The 24,271-nt window shown below is 42.7% G+C and overlaps 1 protein-coding gene across 1 annotated transcript in view; it reads right to left on the reverse strand.

The window, feature by feature from the left end:
• The window catches only part of LOC113407356 (choline transporter-like protein 3), a 61,729-nt gene that overhangs the window by 23,791 nt on the left and 13,667 nt on the right, over positions 1–24,271 (reverse strand). Inside the window, exons 6-10 of the mRNA XM_029912381.1 lie at positions 23,924–24,093; positions 22,089–22,178; positions 21,275–21,399; positions 19,392–19,578; positions 4,944–5,109 (exon numbers count right to left, since the gene is read on the reverse strand). Of these exons, the coding sequence (XP_029768241.1) occupies positions 4,944–5,109; positions 19,392–19,578; positions 21,275–21,399; positions 22,089–22,178; positions 23,924–24,093 (738 nt within the window). The remainder of the gene's footprint in view (positions 1–4,943; positions 5,110–19,391; positions 19,579–21,274; positions 21,400–22,088; positions 22,179–23,923; positions 24,094–24,271) is intronic.

Here is a 24,271-nt window from a genome sequence, read left to right on the forward strand (position 1 = left end):
AAGTCTTACAGTGACGTGATCATGTCACCTGAACTGGAATCCATCTTTAACCTGGTGCTTTTCCATTGAGAAGGAGTGGGAACCCAGAGAGGGACAAAGGATTCCCGCCTTATGCAAAAGATATATAAGTGGGTGGAACAGAACAAAAGGGGCAGCCATCATGAGATTTATTTGGGGTTTGGACCCCATTGGGAGTTGGGCATCTGGGTGTTAAAGACAGGAACATTTCTGTAAGCTGCTTTCAGTTAAGTCTGAAGCTTTGGGGCACTAAAATCTCATCCTCAGAGATGTTTCAATAAGTTTCTTTCACAACCTGGATGCCTTCCTGGGTCTGTGTTGGAGCAGACGGGCGTGTCTGGCTCAACAAGACAGGGGGCTGGAGTCCTGAGCTGGCAGGGAAAGCAGGGGCAGTAGTCTTGGCAGTTCCCAAGGGAGTTTCTGTGATCCAACCCCTATGATAACCCAGTTCCCGTTTCTCTTCCCTCTTCCTCCCGCCCCCCAGAGCCCAGCCGGGGGGCCAGACACCCAAACCCCCTTACCCCCAGAGCCCACCTCTGGGTCCCCCCCAGCCAATACACCTAAATCCCCTTCTCCCCAGAGCTCAACCGCGGGGCCCCCCCGAGCCCAGACACCCATCCCCTTCCGGCCCCAGAGCCCAGGGATCCAGAGGGAGAAACAGCCTGATGCTTGGTTCCAGGCTTGCACAGTTTCCTGCGTGCCGCCCGCTCCTTCCCTCAGGGCGTGCTGGGAACTGCAGCTGCCAGGAACCCTCTAGCTCCCTCTCCCTCCGCCCGGCAGTGTCTTCTATGTGCAAGCTGGGCTCTGCCAAGTCCATTGGCCCCTAGTGGCAGCTAGCAGCACTGCAGCCCATTTCTGTGTGGGAAAGGAAATTCTGCAAGCACAACGTTAATGTCTGCAAAATTCTGCATTGCGCATCGGCACAGAATTCCCCCAGAAGTAATACCTGTAAGTGTTTGCAGGCTCAGGGCTCTGATCCTACAAACACTAAAGCATGTGAGTAAAGTTACTCACAAGAGTACTATGGGACTACTTTCATGAGAACAGCTATTCAACACGCTTAAGCATTTGTAGAATTGGGCCTTCAGTAAATAATTTTGGGTAACTAGTCAAATCCACAAAACCTTTTTCTTTAAATCAGTGATGGGGGAACGTCTGATCACAGTGAGGAGGCAGCAGCTATGCACTTAACCCCTCAACACATGATGGAAATAAATCCTTATACAAAACAAACCAAGCTAACAAGATTTCCACAAAGAGCTTTCTCCAAAAAAAAAAAAAAGGGGGGGGGCGCATCAAGAGTGCAGTCTCTTTTTGCAAGTTATAAAAGAGTAGCCGTTACACGAACCACTATTTCTTTTATTAAATTAATAAGGCCTCTTAGGAATTTATCTTTTATCTGAAATAAAAGAAAGCAAAGTGTAGTTTCAGTATTATTATTTCAGGTCAAACAGATGTCACCTGTAAAGCTAATCCAGCTGAAACAACTCTCTGCCCTCCCCATTTTTAATTCCACTTATGGACAGTGGCTGAGAAGTGCCTAATGGATTGTTGTGTGTACTGAGGAAGCAGGTTTCCTCAGGGAAAGGCTGTTCCATTTCCTGTGGCCATTCACTAGCTAGAAGGAAAACCTCTCCATGGGGTATCATAAACAAAGCACTTGTGACAAGCATTTATGAAGCTGCATCACAGAACACATTAAATTGCAGATTCCTGGTGACAAATTCATTGTTGTCAATAAGAACTAATATAGTTTACTGCCCTCTATGAGATCAATAATATTGCTATTTCACCTTTCTATCCCCCTTACTTCACTGCTTTGATTTATCTACTTATCTGTACTGACAGATCGATGGAGAGGAAGAGGGATCACCACCATTAAATAAATATATATAACATTTCCTTTCCCATGCACAACTCTCTCAACACAATAGGTGTCAGCTGCCAAGCAAATGAAGTACATTTAAGGAGAGAGATTTTAATGGAATTTGGAGCACAGAACTTGTCTACTCCAAGAACCCAATCCTGGACCTCAGAATGGTGGTGGAAAGTAGCTGGAAAGCTCATGGGTCTGGTCTCTTGAGAATTACCTAATCCTCTGGGGATAGAGAGCCAGCACAGCAGCTTCAATGCCGCCTTTCTAGCCCTGATTGTAGGAGGCATGGCCAGGTTGTCTCCCTGTCCGGGGGATCCCTAGCTTCCAGAATAGTCCTTCGGGTTGCTGGCAGCCAGTGCAAAGTACAAGAGCTCAGAGGCTGCACTATATTTTACACCGGGGACTGGCTTAACAGCCCTAAGATCAGTAGAGCCCTGTGTGGATACAAAATTTGTATCCGCATCCGAGCCACAAAAATCACCGATGTAGATATCTGCAGATCTAAAGCGAATATCTGCGGATTTGCTGGGCTCTAAAGATCAGATGTGTGTGTGCAGTATGAGAGAGTAGCTTAACATCACCTTTACCTGCCTCACCCCCGAACTACTCCATGTACACCTTGGAGCATCGTAGTATCTGAGTCAGTGCTTTATGCAGCACTGCGCAAACTGCAACAAATAATGGCAATTTAATGACTGTGAGCTTCAGTATAGGTGCCAAATCAGAGAAAGCACTGGAGCAGACATCCCTGTAAAATGTGGAAAGATTTCCCCCCGCAACTCCCCAGTTCCTTAAGCAATGTGGTTTGGACCAAATCTTTAGCGCTTTATTCAGGCAAACTCCCAATTACTATTGATACCCAAAATTAATGGAGTAAAAAAATCTCAGGATTTGTCCCTCTAGTACAGTGGCTCTCATCCTTTTCAGATTACTGCACCCCTTTCAAGAGTCTTATTTGTCTTGCATACCTCAAGTTACACCTCACTTATTAGCTACTTGCTTACGAAATCAGACATAATACAAAAGTGTCACAGCACACTATTACTGAAAAATTGCTTACTTTCTCATTTTTACCATATAATTATAAAATAAATTAATTGGAATATAAATATTCTACTTACATTTCAGTGTATAGACTATAGAGCAGTATAAACAAGTCATTGTCTGCATGAAATTTTAGTTTGCACTGACTTCGCTAGTACTTTTTACGTAGCCTGTGGTAAAACTAGACAAATATCTAGATAAGTTGATGTACCCCCTGAAAGACATCTGTGTACCCCCAGGGCACGCATACCACTGGTTGAGAACCACTGCTCTAGTATAACTCTTCATTGTTTAAGATTGAGAAATTCAGATTTCAATAACGGAGCACTGATTGGATGCCATGCTGTAGCCTCAGAAGTAAAGGGCCAGTTAACTACATACAGCTCTGTAGGGCACTAGTTACCTGTGTTGATCCTTCAGTCAGAGAAAGGAGATGAAGTGTGAACTTCTAGTCCTGACATAGTGGGTGAAATGGTAAAAGATTATGTCAGTATACTGATCCTCTCTCCAAACCCTTTAAAATGGGCATTTTAGATTCTGTCTACACTAGGAATATTTAAAAAAAAAAAGTCCACTGGCTAACACCAGTTCAGCCTGAGCTCTATTGAGAGCCCGAGAGTAGATGCGCTTCTGACAGTGTTTTAAATGCTGTGTTGATTAGACTTACTCTGAGCAGGGACAGAAAACACAGTATTTAAAATGGTGGTGGCAGCCGGCAATCTGTCTATTCTAGGGCTCCCAACATTGCTAACACCAATGGAGTGGAACCAGTGTTCCAACAGCGGAAAATTTTTGGAAAAAAAATCCCAATTATTGACAAGGTCTAACCTGGTTTTCCTGCAGGAAGAGAGGAGAGGAGAGTTCATCGGGAGTTTTCCAACAGAACACTTTCTATCCAAAAGTGCTGACTTGTCAAAATCAAAATGTTCTGTGGGATTGTTTCAATTTGGATGAAATTCCAACAGGATCCAGGCTGGTTTCCTGACAGCTTGCCTGATAGCTCCCTGTCAGCCTAAGAGCCTGGATGCCCTGGGAGCCCCAGCTCCCACACAACCCGGATCCCCAGCTCTGGGGCTGCCTGCCAGGTGGGCTGTTGTGCTCCCAGGCTCTTCACATGGCAAACTGCTACAAACCTGTAGCTCACATGGATACCCGCCCCACACTGGCCATACAGCTTTTCTGGGGGGGGAAAAAAAATCCATTTTTTTGTTTTGTTTGTTCTACTGTGGAACAAGAATTTTTTCAAAGTCTCAGACTTTCACAGAACAGAAAATGTGTTACCACATTTGCGTGGAATGGAGCAGAGGAAACACATCAATGTGGCTAGAAGATCAAAACATTCCCCTGCAGTGTTGGAAATTGAAACAAAAACAGCACTGATTTACTGCATGAAACCCATCTTGTTTCACTATCCAATACGAAGGAAGTGCAAAATGTAAAACAGGATAAATAATAAGTAGTAAATGAGATTTTTACAATTCCTGCACATCCAGCTAAGGTGGTGTCTTGGTAACACAAAGTAAAATACTTCAAGTAAAAATATTTGCACGGCATGACATGATTTTCAATTGTTTTCTACAGTAAACTTTAGAGGCTTATTCAGCCATACCAGATTAAAGCCTGGTGGGAGGGACGGAAAGGAGATCAAGTCACACTACTTTAGAATTACTCTGGGGCTATGTGTTACACCTTTACTTAGAACTACCGACATTTACTGAGAAAAGGTTAAAATTTATTCTGGGTTTTGCTTGCACCAGGGCTTAATTTGGCTCAAAATTTTCTAGGATTTAAAGAGAGGTGCTACATATTAATGTCACATGAGATCGTGTTCGCAGCCTTGCAATGAGCTGCTTGACTTTCTAGTCTCACATTCTTGGAATAATTTAGCTCCCAAGATACTACTCTAAATATAAATCCAAGGCATTTTATAGTGGTTTTCCTAAAAATAGTCAAAGTCAATGCTAAGAAAACACCAACCATACAAGGAGGTAAATTTTACACATACCGGTTGAAATAGCTAGTAACCACTGCTCCAGCGATAGTCATTTGCTGACAAGCCAGGATGAATTCACTAGTCCAGATAAGGCCAACTAAATGGTACCACCACATGTAGCGAATGCCAGACAGAATTTTATATTCTACTTGTCCTCCTGAAATGACTTGTGCACTACCTGAGAAGTCAAAGATATCAGAATATTAATCACAACTCAGCAAACAAAACAGAACTTAAACATGTCTCATATATCCCATGTATTCACTTTTTTCCAGTAAAGTTATAAAATAGAATCCAGCTGTTGTTTAATTCTAGCAATATTTACTAAAGCACACAACTAATTTTGAGCAAAATATTCTTATAGGGCCTAATGCCTCAGTTTTAAATCTGGTCATTTTTACAGCTGCCAGTGAAGTCAATAAGAGCTGTGTTTGAGCAAAGATTTAGGAGAAACCAGGTTAAAACTTCAGGATTTGCTCTAAAATGAATGTTTGAGAAATAAATGAAAAATCTTCATTATCAAAATCTGAAATAAGATTAAGGTCAGTTACAGAAATGTCTAAAAATTAAGTTTTCACTTATGAGGACAACAGCATTATTATGCAGACAAAGCACAACTGGAGTTGCAGCTAGCAAGGGATGTGAAGGGTAACAAGAAGGGTTTCTACAGTTACGTTAGGAACAAGAAGGTGGACAGGGAAAGTGTGGGACCCTTACTGAATGGGGGAGGCAACCTAGTGACAGATGTTGTGGAAAAAGCTGAAGTACTCAATGCTTTTTTTGCCTCGGTTTTCACAGACAAGGTGACCTCCCAGACTGCTGCACTGGGCAGCACAGTATGGGGAGGAGGTGAGCAGCCCTCAGTGGTGAAAGAACAGGTTAAGGACTATTTAGAAAAGCTGGATATGCGCAAGTTCATGGGGCCGGATCTAATGTATCCGAGGGGACTGAGGGAGTTGGCTGATGTGATTGCAAAGCCATTGGCTATTATCTTTGAAAACTCGTGGTGATTGGGGGAGGTCCCGGACAACTGGAAACATGCAAATATAGTGCCCATCTTTAAAAAAGGGAAGGAGGAGAATCCGGGGAACTACAGACCGGTCAGCCTCACCTCCATCCCTGGAAAAATCATGGAGCAGGTCCTCAAGGAATCCATTTTGAAGCACTTGGAAGAGAGAAAGATGATCAGGAACAGTCAACATGGATTCACCAAGGACAAGTCATGCCTGACCAACCTAATTGCCTTCTATGATGAGCTAACTGGCCCTGTGGATATGGGGAAAGCAGTGGACGTGATATATCTTGACTTTAGCAAACCTTTTGATATGGTCTCCCACAGTATTCTTGCCAGCAAGTTAAAAAAAGTATGGATTGGATGAATGGACTATAAGATGGATAGAAAGCTGGCTAGATCGTCGGGCTCAACGGGTAGTGATCAAAGGCTCAATGTCTAGTTGGCAGCCAGTATCAAATGGAGTGCCCCAGGTGTCTGTCCTGGGGCCGGTTTTGTTCAACATCTTCATTAATTATCTGGATGATGGGATGGATTGCACCCTTAGCAAGTTTGTGGATAACACTAAGCTGGAGGGAGAGGTAGATATGCTGGAGGGTAGGGATAGGGTTCAGAGTGACCTAGACAAATTGGAGGATTGGACTAAAAGAAATCTGATGAGGTTCAGCAAGGACAAGTACAGAGTCCTGAATTTAGGACGAAAGAATCCCATGCACTGCTACAGCTGGGGACTGACTGGCTAAGCGGTGGTTCTGCAGAAAAGGACCTGGGGATTACAGTGGACAAGATGCTGGATATGAGTCAACAGTGTGCCCTAGTTGCCAAGAAGGATAACGGCATATTGGGCTGCATTAGTAGGAGCATTGCCAGCAGATTGAGGGAAGTGATTATTCCCCTCTATTTGGCACTGGTGAGGCCATATCTGCAGTATTGCATCCAGTTTTGGGCCCCCCACCACAGAAAGGATGTGGACAAATTGGAGAGAGTCCAGCGGAGGGCAAAGAAAATGATTAGTGGGATGGGGCACATGACTTATGAGGAGAGGCTGAGGGAACTTGGCTTATTTAGTCTGCAGAAGAGAAGAGTGTGTGTGGGGAGGGATTTAATAGCAGCCTTCAACTACCTGAAGGGGATTCCAAAGAGGAGGGAGCTAGGCTGTTCTCAGTGGTGGCAGATGACAGAACAAGGAGCAATGGTCTCAAGTTGCAGTGGGGGAGGTGTAAGTTGGATATTAGGAAAAACTATTCCACTAGGAGGGTGGTGAAGCACTGGAATGAGTTACCTAGGGAAGTGATGGACTCTCCATCCTTAGAGGTTTTTAAGGCCCGGCTTGACAAAGCCCTGGCTGGGATGATTTAGTTGGGGTTGGTCCTGCTTTGAGCAGGGGGTTGGACTAGATGACCTCCTGCGGTCTCTTCCAACCCTAATCTTCTATGATTCTACTAAAAGAGCAGAGAGAGAAAGATTGCTGGAAAAGATTAAGGATATATATGTACCATTGAAACAAAACAGAATAAAGTATATGTTATAGCTGTAACAAAACTAGGTTTTAGAACATTAAACAGACAAAATTAACAAAATTCAATCCAAATTCAATGTTGTTGTTTTTTAAACAGAATGTAGACATCTTTAAGGTAACAAGAACTCTAAGGCTGTTTGCATCAGATGTGTATTCTTGAATATAAACACACATTTACATCTAATTATGCTAGCAAATTGTATTTCCACTTATGTTGACAAGACATGAACGTATTTTCCTATTAATCCTAAAAGTAGCTACACAAAATTAGTGATGCACAGTCCCAATTGCTGAGTTCAAGTTAGACACTCCTATTTATAATTCCTGAATTTGAACTTTTGTTTGGGGGTGGGCGGACAGAGACAGGATACTTTTTGTGGCAGGTCATTGGATCTGGAACTTACTCTCTTTGTCAATTTGCCAGGGCTCAAATTTGCTGACCTTAAGGATGCATCTGTTCACCCAAGAGAGGAATTCTCTAAGGGCGAGCTGTGGATATTCCTTGGTACTAACTTCCAGTACAGCATTGGTGCTGTCAATGTCAACTATGTGAGTAGGGGCAGGATAAGGAACGGTCCACTGATGTCCCTGCGGCCCATGCTGCTTCCCGCAGCTCCCATTGGCCGGGAACGGTGAACCACAGCCACTGGGAGCTGCGGGTGGCCGTGCAAATGTAAATAGACTCATGGCCCACCAGCGGATTACCCTGACAGGCCGCAGGTTGCCCACCACTGGTCTAGTGGGTAGAGCTGAGAACTGCAAGTCAAAACAAATGGGTTCTTCCAAATTCAGGTAAACCTTGTTCTCATTGTTCCCTGGATCAAGAGTCATACCCTGCAACATGATGCAGCTGGACTAGACTACTAAAAAAAGTTCATAGGTTGTAACACAGACTAGTTTATTGTTACTGTGAGGCAATCCTCTTTGAAGTGAAGTGAAGACATTGATGCATGCACTGGTTACTTCATATTCAGAAAGATGTCTGAACAGGAAAGCACTGTCATGAGCTGCAGGCATTTTAGAGAGGTTAGGACTGTGTACTGCTGTAAGTGCACTGCTACTGAAATTTGGTTCTAATGCTTTTTAGACCTGTGAAAATTCAAGTTACTTTACAAGTGGAAAAACCTTTGGTACCATCTCTCTCTTTCCCCCACCCCACCCTTTTTTTTTTTAAATGCAGACCCCAGAGTTATTTTTCTTTCTCAGAGAATTCTGAAGTGGAGCACATTTCCACATACCATCAAAGTAAATTTCATCAGCTGCACTGTACATTTGTGTCTCATTTTGTATTCTGAGCATTTCTCAACTCTTCCAGCAGTTTTAGGCTCCTATGTTCTTACAGCATGTACAACTAGCCAAACATGCTCATACATCAATTGTAATCATTACCAGCGGCAACTGTGCAAACAATACAATGGATAAGATAAATGGAGGTCTCTTCAGCCTTCAATTTCATTTGAAAAGAAGTCATTTCCTTCAGTAGCAGAACTGAGGACTTTTTCCTGGTGTGCAACCTTTACTTATGAACATTCCTATTATACAAATTGTTAAGATATTTTACTTCTGCACCGATAGACTGGTTAAAATGATTAATGAATGTCTGCAGCACAAACTCTCATTCCATTGCTCTTAACAAACCACTGCCATTTAAAATAATGATTAACAGTAACAGCCTTGGCTAAACAGAAATTGTCATGGGCTGGTATTGTGTGCATGTGTATCACTGCCCTCTGCTGGATGTCATCATGTGGCAGTGATCACCTTATTTTCTGAGTAAGAGGAGCCAAAGATCATGTGCTGTATTCCCTCATGGTGTATATCTGTGCCTGCCTGATATCCTTTGTGTCTATGGTTACCAGGCACATACAAATCTGATGACAGAATAATGCATTACATTATGTTTCACATTTAAAGATGAGAGTATATTGGTAGCATGGATCAAACAGCAAGGATCTCTCTGACATCCTATTAAAAAATGCATTTCCTTTCCTTGTCATTCCGGTGTGATCTGGTCACGGAGGCACACAAAAAAAGAACAAAACCTCAGAATATGGTTCTACTTTGTCTGCAGTACATTTTTCTTCCAGCAGTATAATCACAGCAGAGAAGTCATTCACCGAAAATCAATCCTGCCAGTGCAGCCATTTGCCAATTCCAAGTTGTTAATAAGTGACTAAAATCCCCATTGTTGAGCCATGACATTGCAGAAAGCTGCCTACTGTATATATACTTTTCTTAGATTTGTTACTGTGATGCAAATACTTCAAAAAAAATGTTGGTCAGATACCAAGATCCTGCCATAGCATTTTTAGTAAGACTTTGAAAAGTTTCTCCATCAGATTCACTAGCCCAATACTACAGCCTTGTATCAGTCACAGCCAAAGAGATGCACAATATCAATATCATACAGTATATTTTGTGACTTGCAGACTTGTGCCATACATTCTACGGGAGTGACTATTGAAGGTTTTTTACTCATATCTGGAGCAACCAGAAGTTTTAAGCGGTTGGAACTCCTAGGAACTGGAAATCATATTTTCCTCAATTTATCAATTCCACTGTGGGCAACAAAGAACAATTGGCCAGAAAGTACTAACTCAGAACCGATTTCCCAGTTCTTACTACTATGAAAATATTTGCCACTTTTAATGCTTTCTGCTGCAGAGTCAGAAAGGTTTCTATAAACCATTGTTCTATAAAATTTGTGTTTCCTCCCAACTGAATTTACTTTGTAGCTGCTCCTTTTTCACATATGAGAATTTACAATTAAGTTAGCTAGATTTAGTTGGAATATCTTGGACCCTTCAAGAAATTTGCTTTTACCACTGGTTTATCTGCAGCACATCTTTACTGTAATAGTTTTACTCCTCACTATACTCAGAGATATATTTTCATTATGTGAAAATGTCGCCTAGCACTCCCATCTTACACTCAGTATCCTATTCCTGATGTGGATTTCACTGTTTCTGCCAGATTCATACATGAGAGGACACACATTACAGTACCACTACTGGAATACCACAAGGCCATGTCTAGTTCTACAATAAAACAACCCTATTGGCTTTTCCAAATCCTCACTGAGCTCCATTCCCATTAGAATACATAGTTACAACCCATGCCACTTGATTTTTGTGCCAACTCCAGTCTCTTGCAATTTGGCATCTCTCCTGGCCAATGTCTGGCATTTGTCCCAGACATATAGATTTGCAATACACTTGGCTTCTGCTGCTCTTACAGCCCCTGATTTAGCAAGGTAGTTAAGCAGGTGCATAACTTTGAATACATGAGCAGCCTCACTTCAGTGAGACTACTTGTACCTTGCTCAACCGGGGCTATAGTTATCTGATCCTCCCAAGGAGTTAGCTTCTTCTCAATGTAACAATAGATATTAAAAATGACATAAACAAGGTGATCTGCATGGATGCATAAAGATCAGATGCATCACAGATGAAACATGGATCAGGTGCCTCAGAGTTACAAGATGCACACAGGCTGTAAATATTACGGAACTACAAGAAGCATAAGGGAAACATTAAGAACAGGTGCAGCACAGTAGCAATTCAATTTCACTAGCCCATCTCCTCAAGCTGCACATAACTAAAAACAGCTATTTGCTGAAAAAATTTAAATATGTATAACATCATTCTCAAAATATTTTCTGATAAGCCCAAACTAAAATTAAGTGGGTGTTTAGCCAAAAATTAGAAACTGCTATGACAGAAAGGTAAAGATTTTACAAACTGAGCCCCTTCTGAGAAGGCTGGAGTTCTCAAATAACCAGCACACGGAGGTTCAGAGCAGTATTCTGATCTCCCTCAAAAAGCCCAGAAAAATCAGAGGGCAGGAAAAAGTTTTCTTCCATTTCCACAATCAGTTGATTCCAGAGAGAGTGGAAAATACAAAAGCTGTTCTGATAATATACTATGGAATATGAACCTTGTAAAACCTAGATGAGATTTTATGTTAAAGAGTGTATTTAAAACTAAAAACAAAATTTTTTTTTTGCAGACTGTCAAATAAAATACTATTTATTTTAGAGTAGGAAGATTTCCCCCTACTGTATGGAGTAGTTTCAGGTTCTATACCTCCCCCGGAAGCCTCTGCTAACTTTTTGCCATTTTACAGTAAAATTTTCTTATTTTTTTAAGTGTTTCTCTCCCCCCCACATGCAAGAATAATACAGAATTAACAGGGAAAATTGTGAAACTAGCTTATACAAAATTTGCTGTCAATTGCACAAAGTAAACCCATTTTACTCTAATCTTTTTCAGTTATAATAATCTTAGGTGTAATTTGAAACAGAGTAAAAGGTAAAGAAAGTATTCAGACAAAAGTGTAATTTTTAAATTAACATTGTCCATTTAGCCTATTATGAGAACATTAATGGAGCAAGCAAGTCAATCCCCCCAGCAGTGTTCTCAATGGACTATGCAGATATTTATCAAATATAATATAAGCTTTAAAATTCATGAACTACAGAGGGTGGTAAATAGAGGACAGCATGATGATATACTTCTGCCAACCCCTAATTCCATTTAAGGAAAAAATCAAATCAAATTTTGATTTGCTTATTTCAATTAGCTTTATTTTTAAAAATAAAACTGTTTAAAATGAAATCTGAATTTAATACAAAACATGTTAAGACCTAAACTTATTATAATCTCTTAATATATTTAAATAAAAACAAATATGCTGAATCCATGAGCCTCTATCAAAAACTTTGAGTTAAAGGTTACTTTTCTATACAAAGAAAGAATGCAGGGAAAAACATCTAATTATTGAGGTGCTATTTTTACAAAGTTTGACAACAGGTCGTGTACCATACTAATGGCTTGAGCCTTTGGGGGACCCACAGGCTGTGCTACTGGGTGCAATATTAGCTAATAAAAATAAATTTTAAATCCTATTTTGTGTGTTTAATTAAATTCCAGTTATCACCCTTACGCAGCCTGACGCAAACTATGAAGAAAAAATTATTTAGTAAATAAACAATATATTATTCACCATTTTCTAACATACTAAAAATGTACACTTAATAAGAATCAGAAAATATTAACCTATATAATTGCTTACAGAAATGTATACAGTTATAGTGTACCCTCCTGGATAGCAAAAAATTTACCAAATCTAGTGTAAAGGCTCCAGTTAGTTGTAAATCAACATATTGTAATGGTAACATCAACCAATGAGAATGCACCTTAGAAAATAGCTACAATACAAATGGAAAAGTTGATTAAAATCAATTATTTAAGTCAGGGCTTTCCCCTTGGTGATTTAAATCATGATTTAAATTGCAATACACCCTGTGAAGAACTATTACATGGCCTGACCCAGCAAATGACTTAAGCACATGTCTAAGTGCACTTCTGGATTAGGGCCAGTATGAGTAAGAGTGTCAGAAACTGGTTCTTACAGAGCATCATATGGATTTAGACATTTAAGACTTAATGATTTTGAAATATAAACACCTGAACTGTTACCTAATGGTTAGAGCATGGGACTGAGAGCCAGAATGACTATTATATTCCTTATTCTCACTACCCTCCTGTGTAAAAAGGATTTTGAGAGGCTTAGTTGTTCTCTGTAAAGCACTTTGAACTCCTCTGATGACAGTATATTAATTTTGCACTTATGTTAATCTTAATAAAGTATAACAATTGTGACAGTTCAAGCAATGATGAAAGATGAAAAAACAGTTACCTACCTTTCGTAACTGTTGTCCTTCGAGATGTGTTGTTCATGTCCATTCCATTCTAGGTGTATGCACGCCCATGTGCACAGTCGTCGGAGATTTTTGCCTTTACGGTATCGGTAGGGTCAGCAGTGGCACCCCCTTGAGTGCTACGCACATGTGTCAGTACATCAGGCACCGCCATCACTACGCCCTCTGAGTTCCTTCTTGCTGACAACTCCAACAGAGGGGCAGGAGGGCGGGTAATGGAATGGACACGAGCAACATATGTCGAAGAACAGCATTTAGAAAAGGTAGGTAACCCGTTTTTTCTTCTTCTAGTGCTTGCTCATGTCAATTTCACTCTAGGTGACTCACAAGTAGTGCCAATGGAGATGGGCTCGGAGTTCATGGTCTTGCACCTTGCAGCACTGCCTTATCGAAGCCAGCATCATCCCAGGCCTATGGGTCAGCGCATAATAAGACGTAAATGTGTGGACAGACGACCCGGTAGCAACTCTACAGATCTCCTGGATTGGCACCTGGGCTAAGGCAGCAGCAGATGATGCTTGCGCTCTAGTCGAGTGCGCTTTCACTATTGCCGGTGGAGGCACACTCACCAGCTCGTAGCAGTCTCAGGGATGCAGGCTGTGATCCAGGACGAAATCCTTTGAGCAGACACAGGCACAGACATCCTGTCTGCCACCGCCACGAACAGCTGTGTTGGCTTACGGAATGGCTGTGTCCTATTGACATAGAAGGCCAGCGCCCTCCGTACGTCCAGGGCGTGTAACCTGTGCTCCTCTTCGGATTTATGGGGCTTCGGAAAGAAGACAGGGAAGAAAACATCCTGGCTGGTATGAAACTGGGAAGCTACCTTGGGCAGGAATGCTGGGTGCGGCCGCAGCTGGACTTTATCTTTGTAGAAGACCATATAGAATGGTTCTGACATAAGCGCTCTGATCTCAGACACTCTGCGGGCAGACATATCTGCCACCAGGAATGCACCCTTCCAGGAGAGAAGGAGAAGACAGCAGGAAGCCAGAGGTTCGAAGGAAGGCCCTAGGGACATGACAGTAAAGAGACACTCCAAACCTTTCAGAAACCGGGCCGTCATGTTGTGAGTGAAGACCGACCACACTTGGAACCGAGGGTGGAAAGCCAAAATAGCAGCCAGGTGCAGGGCTTTGGAGCGGAGCCCGGAGCTGGAACGCGGAGCAGCTCCAGAGCAGTGGTGCTGCTGGTTTTTGCCTGGAGCTGGAGCAGAGCCAAAGCACAGCTCCAAAGCCCTGGCCAGGTGGACCCCAATTGACGACAGGGACAAGCCTGAAGTTTGAAGCGCAGAAGATAGTCCAGGATCACCTGCAACAAGGTCTGATTGGCCCGGACGTGCCGATCCGAGGTGCAGCACATTAATCTTTTCCACTCTGCCTGATAGGTTACTCTGGGCTTTCTGCTACCCAACAAGACTTGTTGCACCCGGGTCGAGCATTCCCGCTCGTCCTCATTCAGCCATGCAGCAGCCAGGCTGTCAAGTGCAACACCTCCAGGTTTGGGTGCAGGAGAATGCCGTGGTTCTGGGACAGGAGGTCCAGCCAGAGAGGGAGGCACAGCACCTCGGCTACCGAAAGTTCCAGCAGCATGCCAAACTAGTGCTGGCGAGGCCACTCGAGGGCTAACAGGATAACCCTCGCCCTGTCCTGTTTGATCTTCACGAGGACTCTGTGGATCAATGGCACCAGCAGAAAGGAGTACATCAGGGCTCCCGACCACAGAAACAGGAAAGCATCTGACAGGAACCCCTGTCCATTCCCTGGAGTGAAGAGAACACCTGGCATTTCCTGTTCTGGCGGGACACAAGCAAGTCCATCTGGGGAGTTTCCCACTTTCGGAAGATCATACTGGCCACCTCCAGATGATGAAGGTCCCGTTGAGGCAATCTGCTAGCACATTCTTAGTGCCGGGCAGGTGTGTGGCTACCAGATGAATGGCATGCCACATACAGAAGTGCCAAAGGCTGAAAGCTTCTTGGCAAAGGGCTGATAACCTGGCTACGCCCTGTCTGTTGATGTAATACATCGCGGCAGTAATTTCCGTGAGGACCTGCACCACCTTGCCCCTCAGTGGGACAAGAAAGCCTGGCAGGCCAGGCGAACCGATCTGAGCTCCCTGACATTCATGTGGAGGGTCAGATTGTCCCGCAACCATCGGCCCTGCGTGCTCAGCTCACCCAGGTGGGCTCCCCAGCCCAGGTCCGAAGCATCGGAGACCAGGGTCAGCAACTGGGACAGGGTCATGAAGGGGACTCCTTCCAACACTGACCTGGTGTCCAACAACCATCCAGGGACGACAGGATGTTATCCATCACCCGGACCACCCAATCTAGATCGTGTCTGTTGGGGGTGTAAACCAACACCAACTATGTTTGCAGAGGCCAAAGGTGGAGCCTGGCATGACTGACAACGTATGTACAGGTAGCCATGTAGCCCAGCAACCGCAGGCAGGTGTGAGCCGTGGTGAGCAGGTGGTTCTTGAAATGCGACATTAGGTCTGACATGGCCTGAAAACATGCCACTGGGAAGAATGTTCTGGCTCACGTGTGGTCGAGAACCACCCCTATGAATTCTATGAGTTGGAGTGGCCTTAAGGTGGATTTTTTCTCGTTTATCAACAGGCCCACGTCATAGCAGGTGGAACGCACCAGATGGAGACTTCTCTGTAGTTGATCCTGAGATCTGTCCTTGATGAGCCAGTCGTCGAAATACGGGAAGACCTGGACCCCTAGACGTCGGAGGTAAGCAGCCACTGGCGCCACACATTTTGTAAAGATCCCTGAAGCCGATGAGGCGCCAAAGGGGAGCGCCATAAATTGGAAATGGCATTCGCCCACTATAAAATGGAGGAAACGTTGTGACCTTGGAATATGGAGATGTGGAAATAGAATCACAGAATCATAGACTTTAAGGTCAGAAGGGACCATTCTGATCGTCTAGTCTGACCTCCTGCCCAACGCAGGCCACAGAATCTCACCCACCCACTCCTGTATCAAACCCCTAACCTATGTCTGAGCTACTGAAGTCCTCAAATCATGGTTTAAAGACTTCAAGGTGCAGAAAATCCTCCAGCAAGTGGGGCCGTCGAAGCTTGAGTCTGTTTACTGACTGTCGCTGTTGCAGACCGGTGCCCGGAGCGAGGTGATCGCGCTGGTATCAGGAGTACCGGTGCCGGGGGGACTGGAGACGCAACGGGGAATGCTCCCATGAGGCAGGTGACCGGTACCTGTGCCGAGAGAATGATCAGCGAGAGGGTGAGCAGCGTCGTTAGTACGGAGACCGGCATCTTGCTCTAGGCGATCCGCGTTAAGACGGCGGCGACCGCAAACGTGGTGCCAGTGACCAAGGATGAGCCCCAGAGGGTCTGGGCTGCTTTGTCTTGGGGGGATCAGTGGCGCTCCACTGCCCCCTTAGGGGTCTTAGCGGCTGGCTTGCCTTCGTGGGGAGCCTTTGCCAGTTCCTAAGGCACCTGCTGCATTGGTGGCGCAGGTGGAGGCCTGTGCTCTCTCGGCACCAGGGGAACCTATGAAGATGTCAGTGCCACAAGGGTTTTTGGTTCCATGCTGCTTCCGGGAGTCGGTGGTGGATCTTTCATGGGGCTAAGGGTCTTGACCAAGGAGGTACAACTGCGCGGCTCCAGAGTGGGTCCCTTGCCTGATGACCATGGCCCTTTTTTGCCAGGTGCCGTGGAGTCATGCTTTTTGGGCATCGGTGCCAGGGGCGCACTGCACATCGAGGCCGAGGTACATGGCGAGTCCTGGCAGGGCTGCACGGAGGCCGGACGCAGGGCAGACTCCATGAGGAGAGCCCGTAGCTGAATATCTCGCTCCCTTTGTGTGCGGGGCCAGAAGTTCTTACAAATTCAGCACTTGTCTCTAACGTGTGACTCCCCTAAGCACTTGAGCAGCTGCTATGGGTTCCCTCACGGGCATAGGCCTCTTGCAGTCCGCGCAGGGCTTAAACCCGGGAGACAGGGGCATGCACCGCCTGGGGCAAAGTACCCACTGGGACCCTAATTGCTAACTACTTAACACGAACTACAATAAACAAACTATTTACAAGGCCCTAAGCTCGAAGTCAGTAGACGAAAAAACAGCTAGCCCTTGCAATGCAAGGAAAGGCGCTCCAACTAACCACCATGGGCGGTAAGAAGGAACTGAGAGGGCGTAGGGTCGGCGGTACCTGATATACCGGCGCATGTGCATGGCATTCAAGAGGGCGCCACTGCCGGATACTGCTAAGGTAAAAATCTCCGAAGACCGCGCACATGGGCACGCACACACCTAGAATAGAATTGACATGAGCAAGCACTTGAAGAAGAATGAAAATAAGTTACTCAACAGAGTTTTTCAAACTACATTAATGGCATCTAGTGGATTATGGGTGTTACTACAGTTTTCTTTTACTCAACTGGTAATAACAAACAAGTATCACTTGAATTATTAACAATAGCCACTGTTTAACTTTGATGTACGCTAATGCCCTAACCTGATTAGAGGCAGAATTAAAGCTCATAAAAGCTCACTTGCAATTAGGAAAACAAATGAACACATGGGTTGATATTTCTGTATCTATTCTAACACCTCCTTTAACACTCATATTGTCACTTTAGTTTGTTCTGTTTGAAGTAACATGGTCATTCTCACTATAAATATTAATACTTTAACTGGCTAAATGGCTGAAAATTACAACTATTGACACATCTGCTAAAGACAACCCAGGCACAGGATTGAAAAACTCTTAATGAAATATACAGCAATACTCAGGAAACACCCAACTATATCATCTTGCACTCAAATTGATTCTGTTACACTACCCAGAATATTTATAACCTCTAACTCTCTTTTGTATCCCTAAGAGACTAATAACCTTTTTGAACACGTTGGACTCACTTGGCATTTTCCGAATTTAGATTTAACAAGGACAAACTTCACACACAGTGTTTTGTTGCATTGGAGAATTACAGTGAAGATTCCTTTGGGTTTTTGTGCATTCTCTCATAGTCAGCTCTGCTTAAATGAAGAATGTTTGTGTTGTTTCCTCTAGCATTCCTGGCAATTAGTATTTCCAATTTAGTGCATTCGGATTCATTCTACCGAACTGCTACCAGCTTTACTGGAGTTACTGTAGTTTATGTGACTAATACCTTGTACTTAGATCTAACCTCTGACCAAACAGAGCTGTTCAAAAACTGCATGAAAAGCACTCCTATACTACCTAAAAATGAGCAGTTACACCCTTACAGCTTTAAGGCATAACCTTTATCCAAATTAATAAGAGGCCTTAACCAGATGAAAGCAACCCACTAACTAAAGCTCCAATGGCCTCCTGAGCTATACCCTGCACTGACGGTTCGTGATTCTGAAAAGTGTGCTTCCCTTTCAGTAACAACCACATAGTGCAGCACCTGGCATTCCCAGGCCACATGTGACCAGCACCAATAAGGGGCAAAAATTACAGGCTAAGAAAAGTGTTTTGAAGAAGCATCCATGACATCTCAAAGCAAAGTAAATCTGTCCCACAAGAACTGATGTTCAGTTAGGCAGGAAAGATTCATGAAGAGGCTACGGGGGCTGAAAATTTGGTGCCATTGTGCCTAACAACTTTGGAGAAACAGCAAGTCACCCGCCAGACAAATGCTTCAACCAAGTGCTTCTGAAATACCTTAACAGTTGGGGATGGAAGAGGAAGAAAGGGAGAAAGAGAGAATCTCTCCACAAACCTGCGGAGCTTTCCATCAAATGCTGGGAAGAGATATTCAGAATAATTTTACATCTCTCACAGGAGGGAAGGCACTTTCCTGTTGTTCCCATAGTAGAATAACATTAATTTCACAACCGCTGTACTAAATCAAAGCACTCCCCCTTTCTGTTATGCTCCCCATTTACAAAAAGCAACTACATAGTTTGGATCTGGAATGACATTTTATATTATGAGAACTAAACAAGAAAGAACTAAAGTAAAGTCTCTGTGAGAGTGCACAGATGTACATGCTGTACTATCTTTGCCTCACAAAACTGTAGCTACTTTTGCAGTACTCCTAGAAATGCAAAGGTGAAGTAAACAGAAAATAAGATCATAACGTAGATATATTACAACATATATTACACCTTGTACACTAACACCAACAGGTTCTGAGTTTAAACACCAAAGTTTAAAACAAGATAGTGTACACCCATGACCATGATAAAATACAACTACTTACCTGCAGTTCCTAAGCTAAGTAGCACAGCAACCCAGAACACCCAGAAGAAAATGAGAATCAAAAAGGTCCATAGTGGCTGGAACAGTAGGGAAGGGACCCTGCTAATTATTTTATTAGCAACCCAAAAGAGCTGTACAGTCAGCTGAATCCTCTTCCTTAGTACAAATATGAGGGAAAGTAGAACCATCTATTAAAAGAGATGAAAAACAAATCAGAAAAATAGTAAACTAGGAATTTCTTTCTTAAATTATCAGAAGTTGTCAAATTTTGTAGGGGGAGCGTGGTACCGATTTCACAAAGGAACCACAGCAGAACATGTTTTTTCATAAAACTATTATGCACTAAATCTTTAACACTGAACTGCAACCACCACCTAAAAGACATAGCACACTGGAAACTACAAAACAACAAACATTCACAACAGAAGCTGCTTCACCACTTTTCTAGCCTGCTTTACAAAGATGCCAGATGCTCTCAGAAGAGCCACTGGGAGCAGATGATGTATTTGGAATTCTACAAATGGCAAAGGCATTGCACCTGAACAAATCTGCATACAAAGAAACCTTTTCTTATTCTTTTATTTAGGAAGAGAAGAGGTGCAGAGCCCACTGTCTGATAATGTACAGAGAATATGCAAGCAATCTCTAGTGTGTATCACAATTATAGTTGTGGGGAGGATAGCTCAGTGGTTTGAGCATTAGCCTGCTTAAACCCAGGGTTGTGAGTTCAATCCTTGAGGGGGCCACTTAGGGATCTGGGGCAAAATCAGTACTTGTATCTGCTAGTGAAGGCAAGGGGCTGGACTTGATGACCTTTCAAGGTCCCTTCCAGTTCTATGAGATAGGATATCTCATTTATATATTAGTCACTTTAACACAATACAGACTGTCCATTGTGTGCAACCACATTTTCTTTTAAAAAAATATTAATGTAACTGACTCATTTCCCAACAATACATGAACTGTTCACACATTCATACTGGGGTACGATGCTAAATAAGGTGAAACATTCATTTCAACAGCATAAAGCCATAGTAATAAGGTTGTGTGGTGAACAGGAGGTGGATGACAGGAAGGCAAAAATTCAGTACTACAGCTTGTGGCCAGCAAACTAAACTGCAGTACTGACCTTTATGGAGATATACCTATCTCATAGAACTGGAAGGGACCCTGAAAGGTCATATGAGTCCAGCCCCCTGCCTTCACTAGCAGGACCAAGTACTGATTTTGCCCCAGATCCCTAAGTGGCCCCCTCAAGGATTGAACTCACAACCATGGGTTTAGTAGGCCAATACTCAAAACACTGAGCTATCCCTCCCCCTTCTGCAATGGCTGTTGCCCCTTTGTGCCACGTACAAGGTACGTTGGGTCCACAGGATTCACATTTCCATGGATCCAGTGTCTCTCTGCTCACTCAACCCCATTAGCTTAACTGAGGATGGCCTATAGACCCACACTGCAGCAGTGTGCCCAGGGCAAAAGTCCTCCAACACAAGCTGCTCTGCTGGCATCATCCTATAGCCCTAGCACAGGATTTAAGTTTGTGGAGAGCCTCTTGCAGACTCTACATAATACAGGTGAATGTCACCATAAAATGTAAGAAAAGGATTAAATAATTATAAACAGATCTTATTTGGCTGCAAATGGAAAGCAGAATGCACTAGAGGGCAATCCACAAAGAGATAAACTGATCATGTCATGGTTGAAACATCACCACACCGCCTCAGTTACGCTCTACAATGGAGTTTCCCCTTTTCAATGTCAAGGGTAAATAAAGGAGGGAGCATGTGCACTCACATTGCTGTAATATAGTTTTATTTCAAGGTTTCAGATTACCATCTCTAACATTAAGCTCCCTAACGATCATTCTGTAAAATTTCTCACCGTAATCATGGTAGATATAATAGCAAATCCAAGTAAAAATTTTACATTTTCTTTTTCAGTTTCCAGTTCTATGCTTGGGTCATTAGTGTAGTCATAGTAGAGCCACCACAGAACACCGGAGACAACTAGAACAAAACACAAATCCATGAAGGTGCAGACAGTGCTTCACAAGTGACTGGCAAGCTAATTTGTAGATGTTATGGCTCTGTTACCTTCTCCTCTTGAATTACAGATTAACTGAAGAATGGAGTAGTGTAGCAAAGAGTGAGAAACATTAGGTGTAAATGCACATATCTGTGCTCACAGAATAAAACTGTGTGGCTAGTTTGCTATTTTGAGGTCAAAGCCAAAATTAAGTCTGGTTTTCTTGCAGCTTTGAAGTTACAGCATCATTGCAAGAGATAAACATAACTTATAAGATAGCTCACATTTCAGGCTTTGATCATTCTTAATAGTTCTCTCTTTATAAAGGATGCATTGTTCAATTCTCTATTTAAACTTTGTTGGAAACGTTAACACTGCTCATACTCAAATCATTTGTCAAAAGAAATTCAATCTGCAGACATCTATAAATAATTAAAACAAAACAAACCTCTCAACACCCTGATCCTACAGCTAGACCTGCATAGCCAGACCTTTTCATCCACACAGAGAAAGGGTCCAGCATGGATCTGATTGCAGGATTGAGACCCAATTTAGCTTACTGAAGGATAGCCAAGGAGAAACAGGTTTGCTGTTTTTTCCTTTATGTTTTTCCTTCAATTTGGTGAAACAATGGGTTACTTAAACATCCATTATAAATAAATATACTTACATAACAATCCGAACACAACTAGTGTAATGAAAATATGGACCAGAAGTGTGGTGATGAATCTGAAGGTTAAAACCATTATTAAAGAGAAGGCTGGAAAATTAAAAAAAAATATATATAGAAAGAGTTAACTTCAGATGACTGTTATGATCTATTTAATCAAACTAATTATTTTACATGGAAAATTTAGGTTTTTCTACAGTCCAGATTTTTTATTTGTAAACACTGATCTCAAAAGCAGAGACCAATAGGCTTTAAAACTGAAGAGATTCTGTTTTGACCAGAAATGTTCCAAAATCAGAGCCTAAAATGACCAGAATTAGTAATTATGTAGAATAGTCAGGTTCTTAAGGTAAATTCAATACTGGTATAACCCTTGCCTTCTGAAGTCCATTCTCTCCAGAGGGTAAATCCATCCTATTCTCTCATCCTAAAGCTAGTTTTTGTTAATTTCAACTTACTCACGAAATCAAAGCTATCAAACTGATTTTTTAATACTGAAAATGTAAAATTACTGTTACCTATTAATAACTAGCTTAATTACTTTAATATTTATAAGCGTATCAAACATTTTCAGTTTACATGAATAAGATGGTTACCTTCCTGTACTGTAGCTATTGCTCTTCAAGGTGCGAGTGCACATGTATATTCCACTCAGGGGTCCATGCTGAGCGCACCAAAGCCGGAGAACTTTGCCTAGCAGTACACTGATGGGGCGGTGCTAGCGTAAGGGCTATCTCCTCAGTCTCTCTGTTCATCCCTATGGTCCCAATCTACTGATTCAGTATCAGTCAGATTTCGCACCCAGTACTGAACAGCCTGCACCTCACAGAATGAATGCTGCATGGCTAGACAAGGAACAGGAGCGCTGCTCTGAAGCTGTTCAACAGATTCTACCTAAGGGCCACCTATCTGGCTAAATGGAAACGTTTTTCAATTTGGTCCCTAGGCTGCAGGATTCTACCAATACAATCCTGCATTCAGGACATTCTGGAGTAATTGTTGCACCTCCAGTCCTCTGGCATTTCATCCTCCATCCAAGGCAAATCAAAGTCTTCTCAAACTCCATGGTAGTCAGATTTCTGAAAGGATCACTTGTCTCTTCCCACCAGTGCAGGAAGTGATTCCTCAATGGGATGACTTAGCACTCGAAGAAAAGACTGTTAGTTACAGTACAGATAAGTGTTGTTCTTCAAGATGTAGGTGCAGAAGTGTATTCCATGACCCACCCTCCATCCCCTCTGCATCTGAGTCTCAATTCTTAATGTTTGGTGAAGGAACTGAGAAAGGTCAGAGTGCTCTTAAACAGCTTGGGAAGGAGCTAATGGCCAGAAGGCACCAGTGCCATCCCTATAGGTACTGCTAGGTAAGGTTCTCTGGCTTTTATGTACTCGGCACATGCACGCTCAAGGGAAATACAGGTCTGCAATCACTCAAAGAAGAAACTAGTTTCTAAGACCTCAATGGCAAGAAAAGAGGAAATAGTATCATTATCATTAGTATCATTTAATAACATTAAAACATACCTCATGCTAGGATAAATTCTGATTTTATAACTTTTTCACCTAAAGTTTTTAATGGAGTCAGACAAAAAACAAACAAGTGATACAGAGTAAGTTTCCAGTCTGGTTTCTATACATCGGAATTTCTTTAGTCTATTAAATGTCTTGTGAAAGCAAACAGCAGTTCTCTCTCTTAACATACAGAACAAACTTATCTATGCAGCAAATATCAAGATTCAATATTTTTAAAAATTGCATTATTCTCTCTACAAAGATTTGAAACATGAGACTATTTTAACATTTTTTTTAAAATCCATCTTCTATTCATAACTTTACCTAGTGCAAGGACACTCAGTCCTATTACAGTATCTCTTCCTGCCATTATTCCACTCAGAATACGATGAAAAACATCAACTTCGTTAACCACATTTATCAAGATGGATGCAAACTGCGAATAGCACTCAGGATTTTGTGGAACACATCGATTAAACAATGGAAAGGATTTGCTGGAAAGTTAAAAAAAAACAGAGGTGGGAGAAAAAGATTGATTACTGGAGAGTAAGGTTTCAGATACATTCAGGGATCAATCCCGCAGTTCCAAAACAAGTGCAACTCCCAATCAAGTTCCCTTGTTTTGTTTATACGTACTATTATGTTTGCTTGCTTTTTAGTAAAAATTAAATA

The sequence above is a fragment of the Terrapene carolina genome, unplaced genomic scaffold (genome assembly GCF_002925995.2).
Source record: "Terrapene carolina triunguis isolate 2854851 unplaced genomic scaffold, T_m_triunguis-2.0 Scaffold211, whole genome shotgun sequence".
In the NCBI taxonomy this organism is placed as follows: Eukaryota; Metazoa; Chordata; order Testudines; family Emydidae; genus Terrapene; species Terrapene triunguis.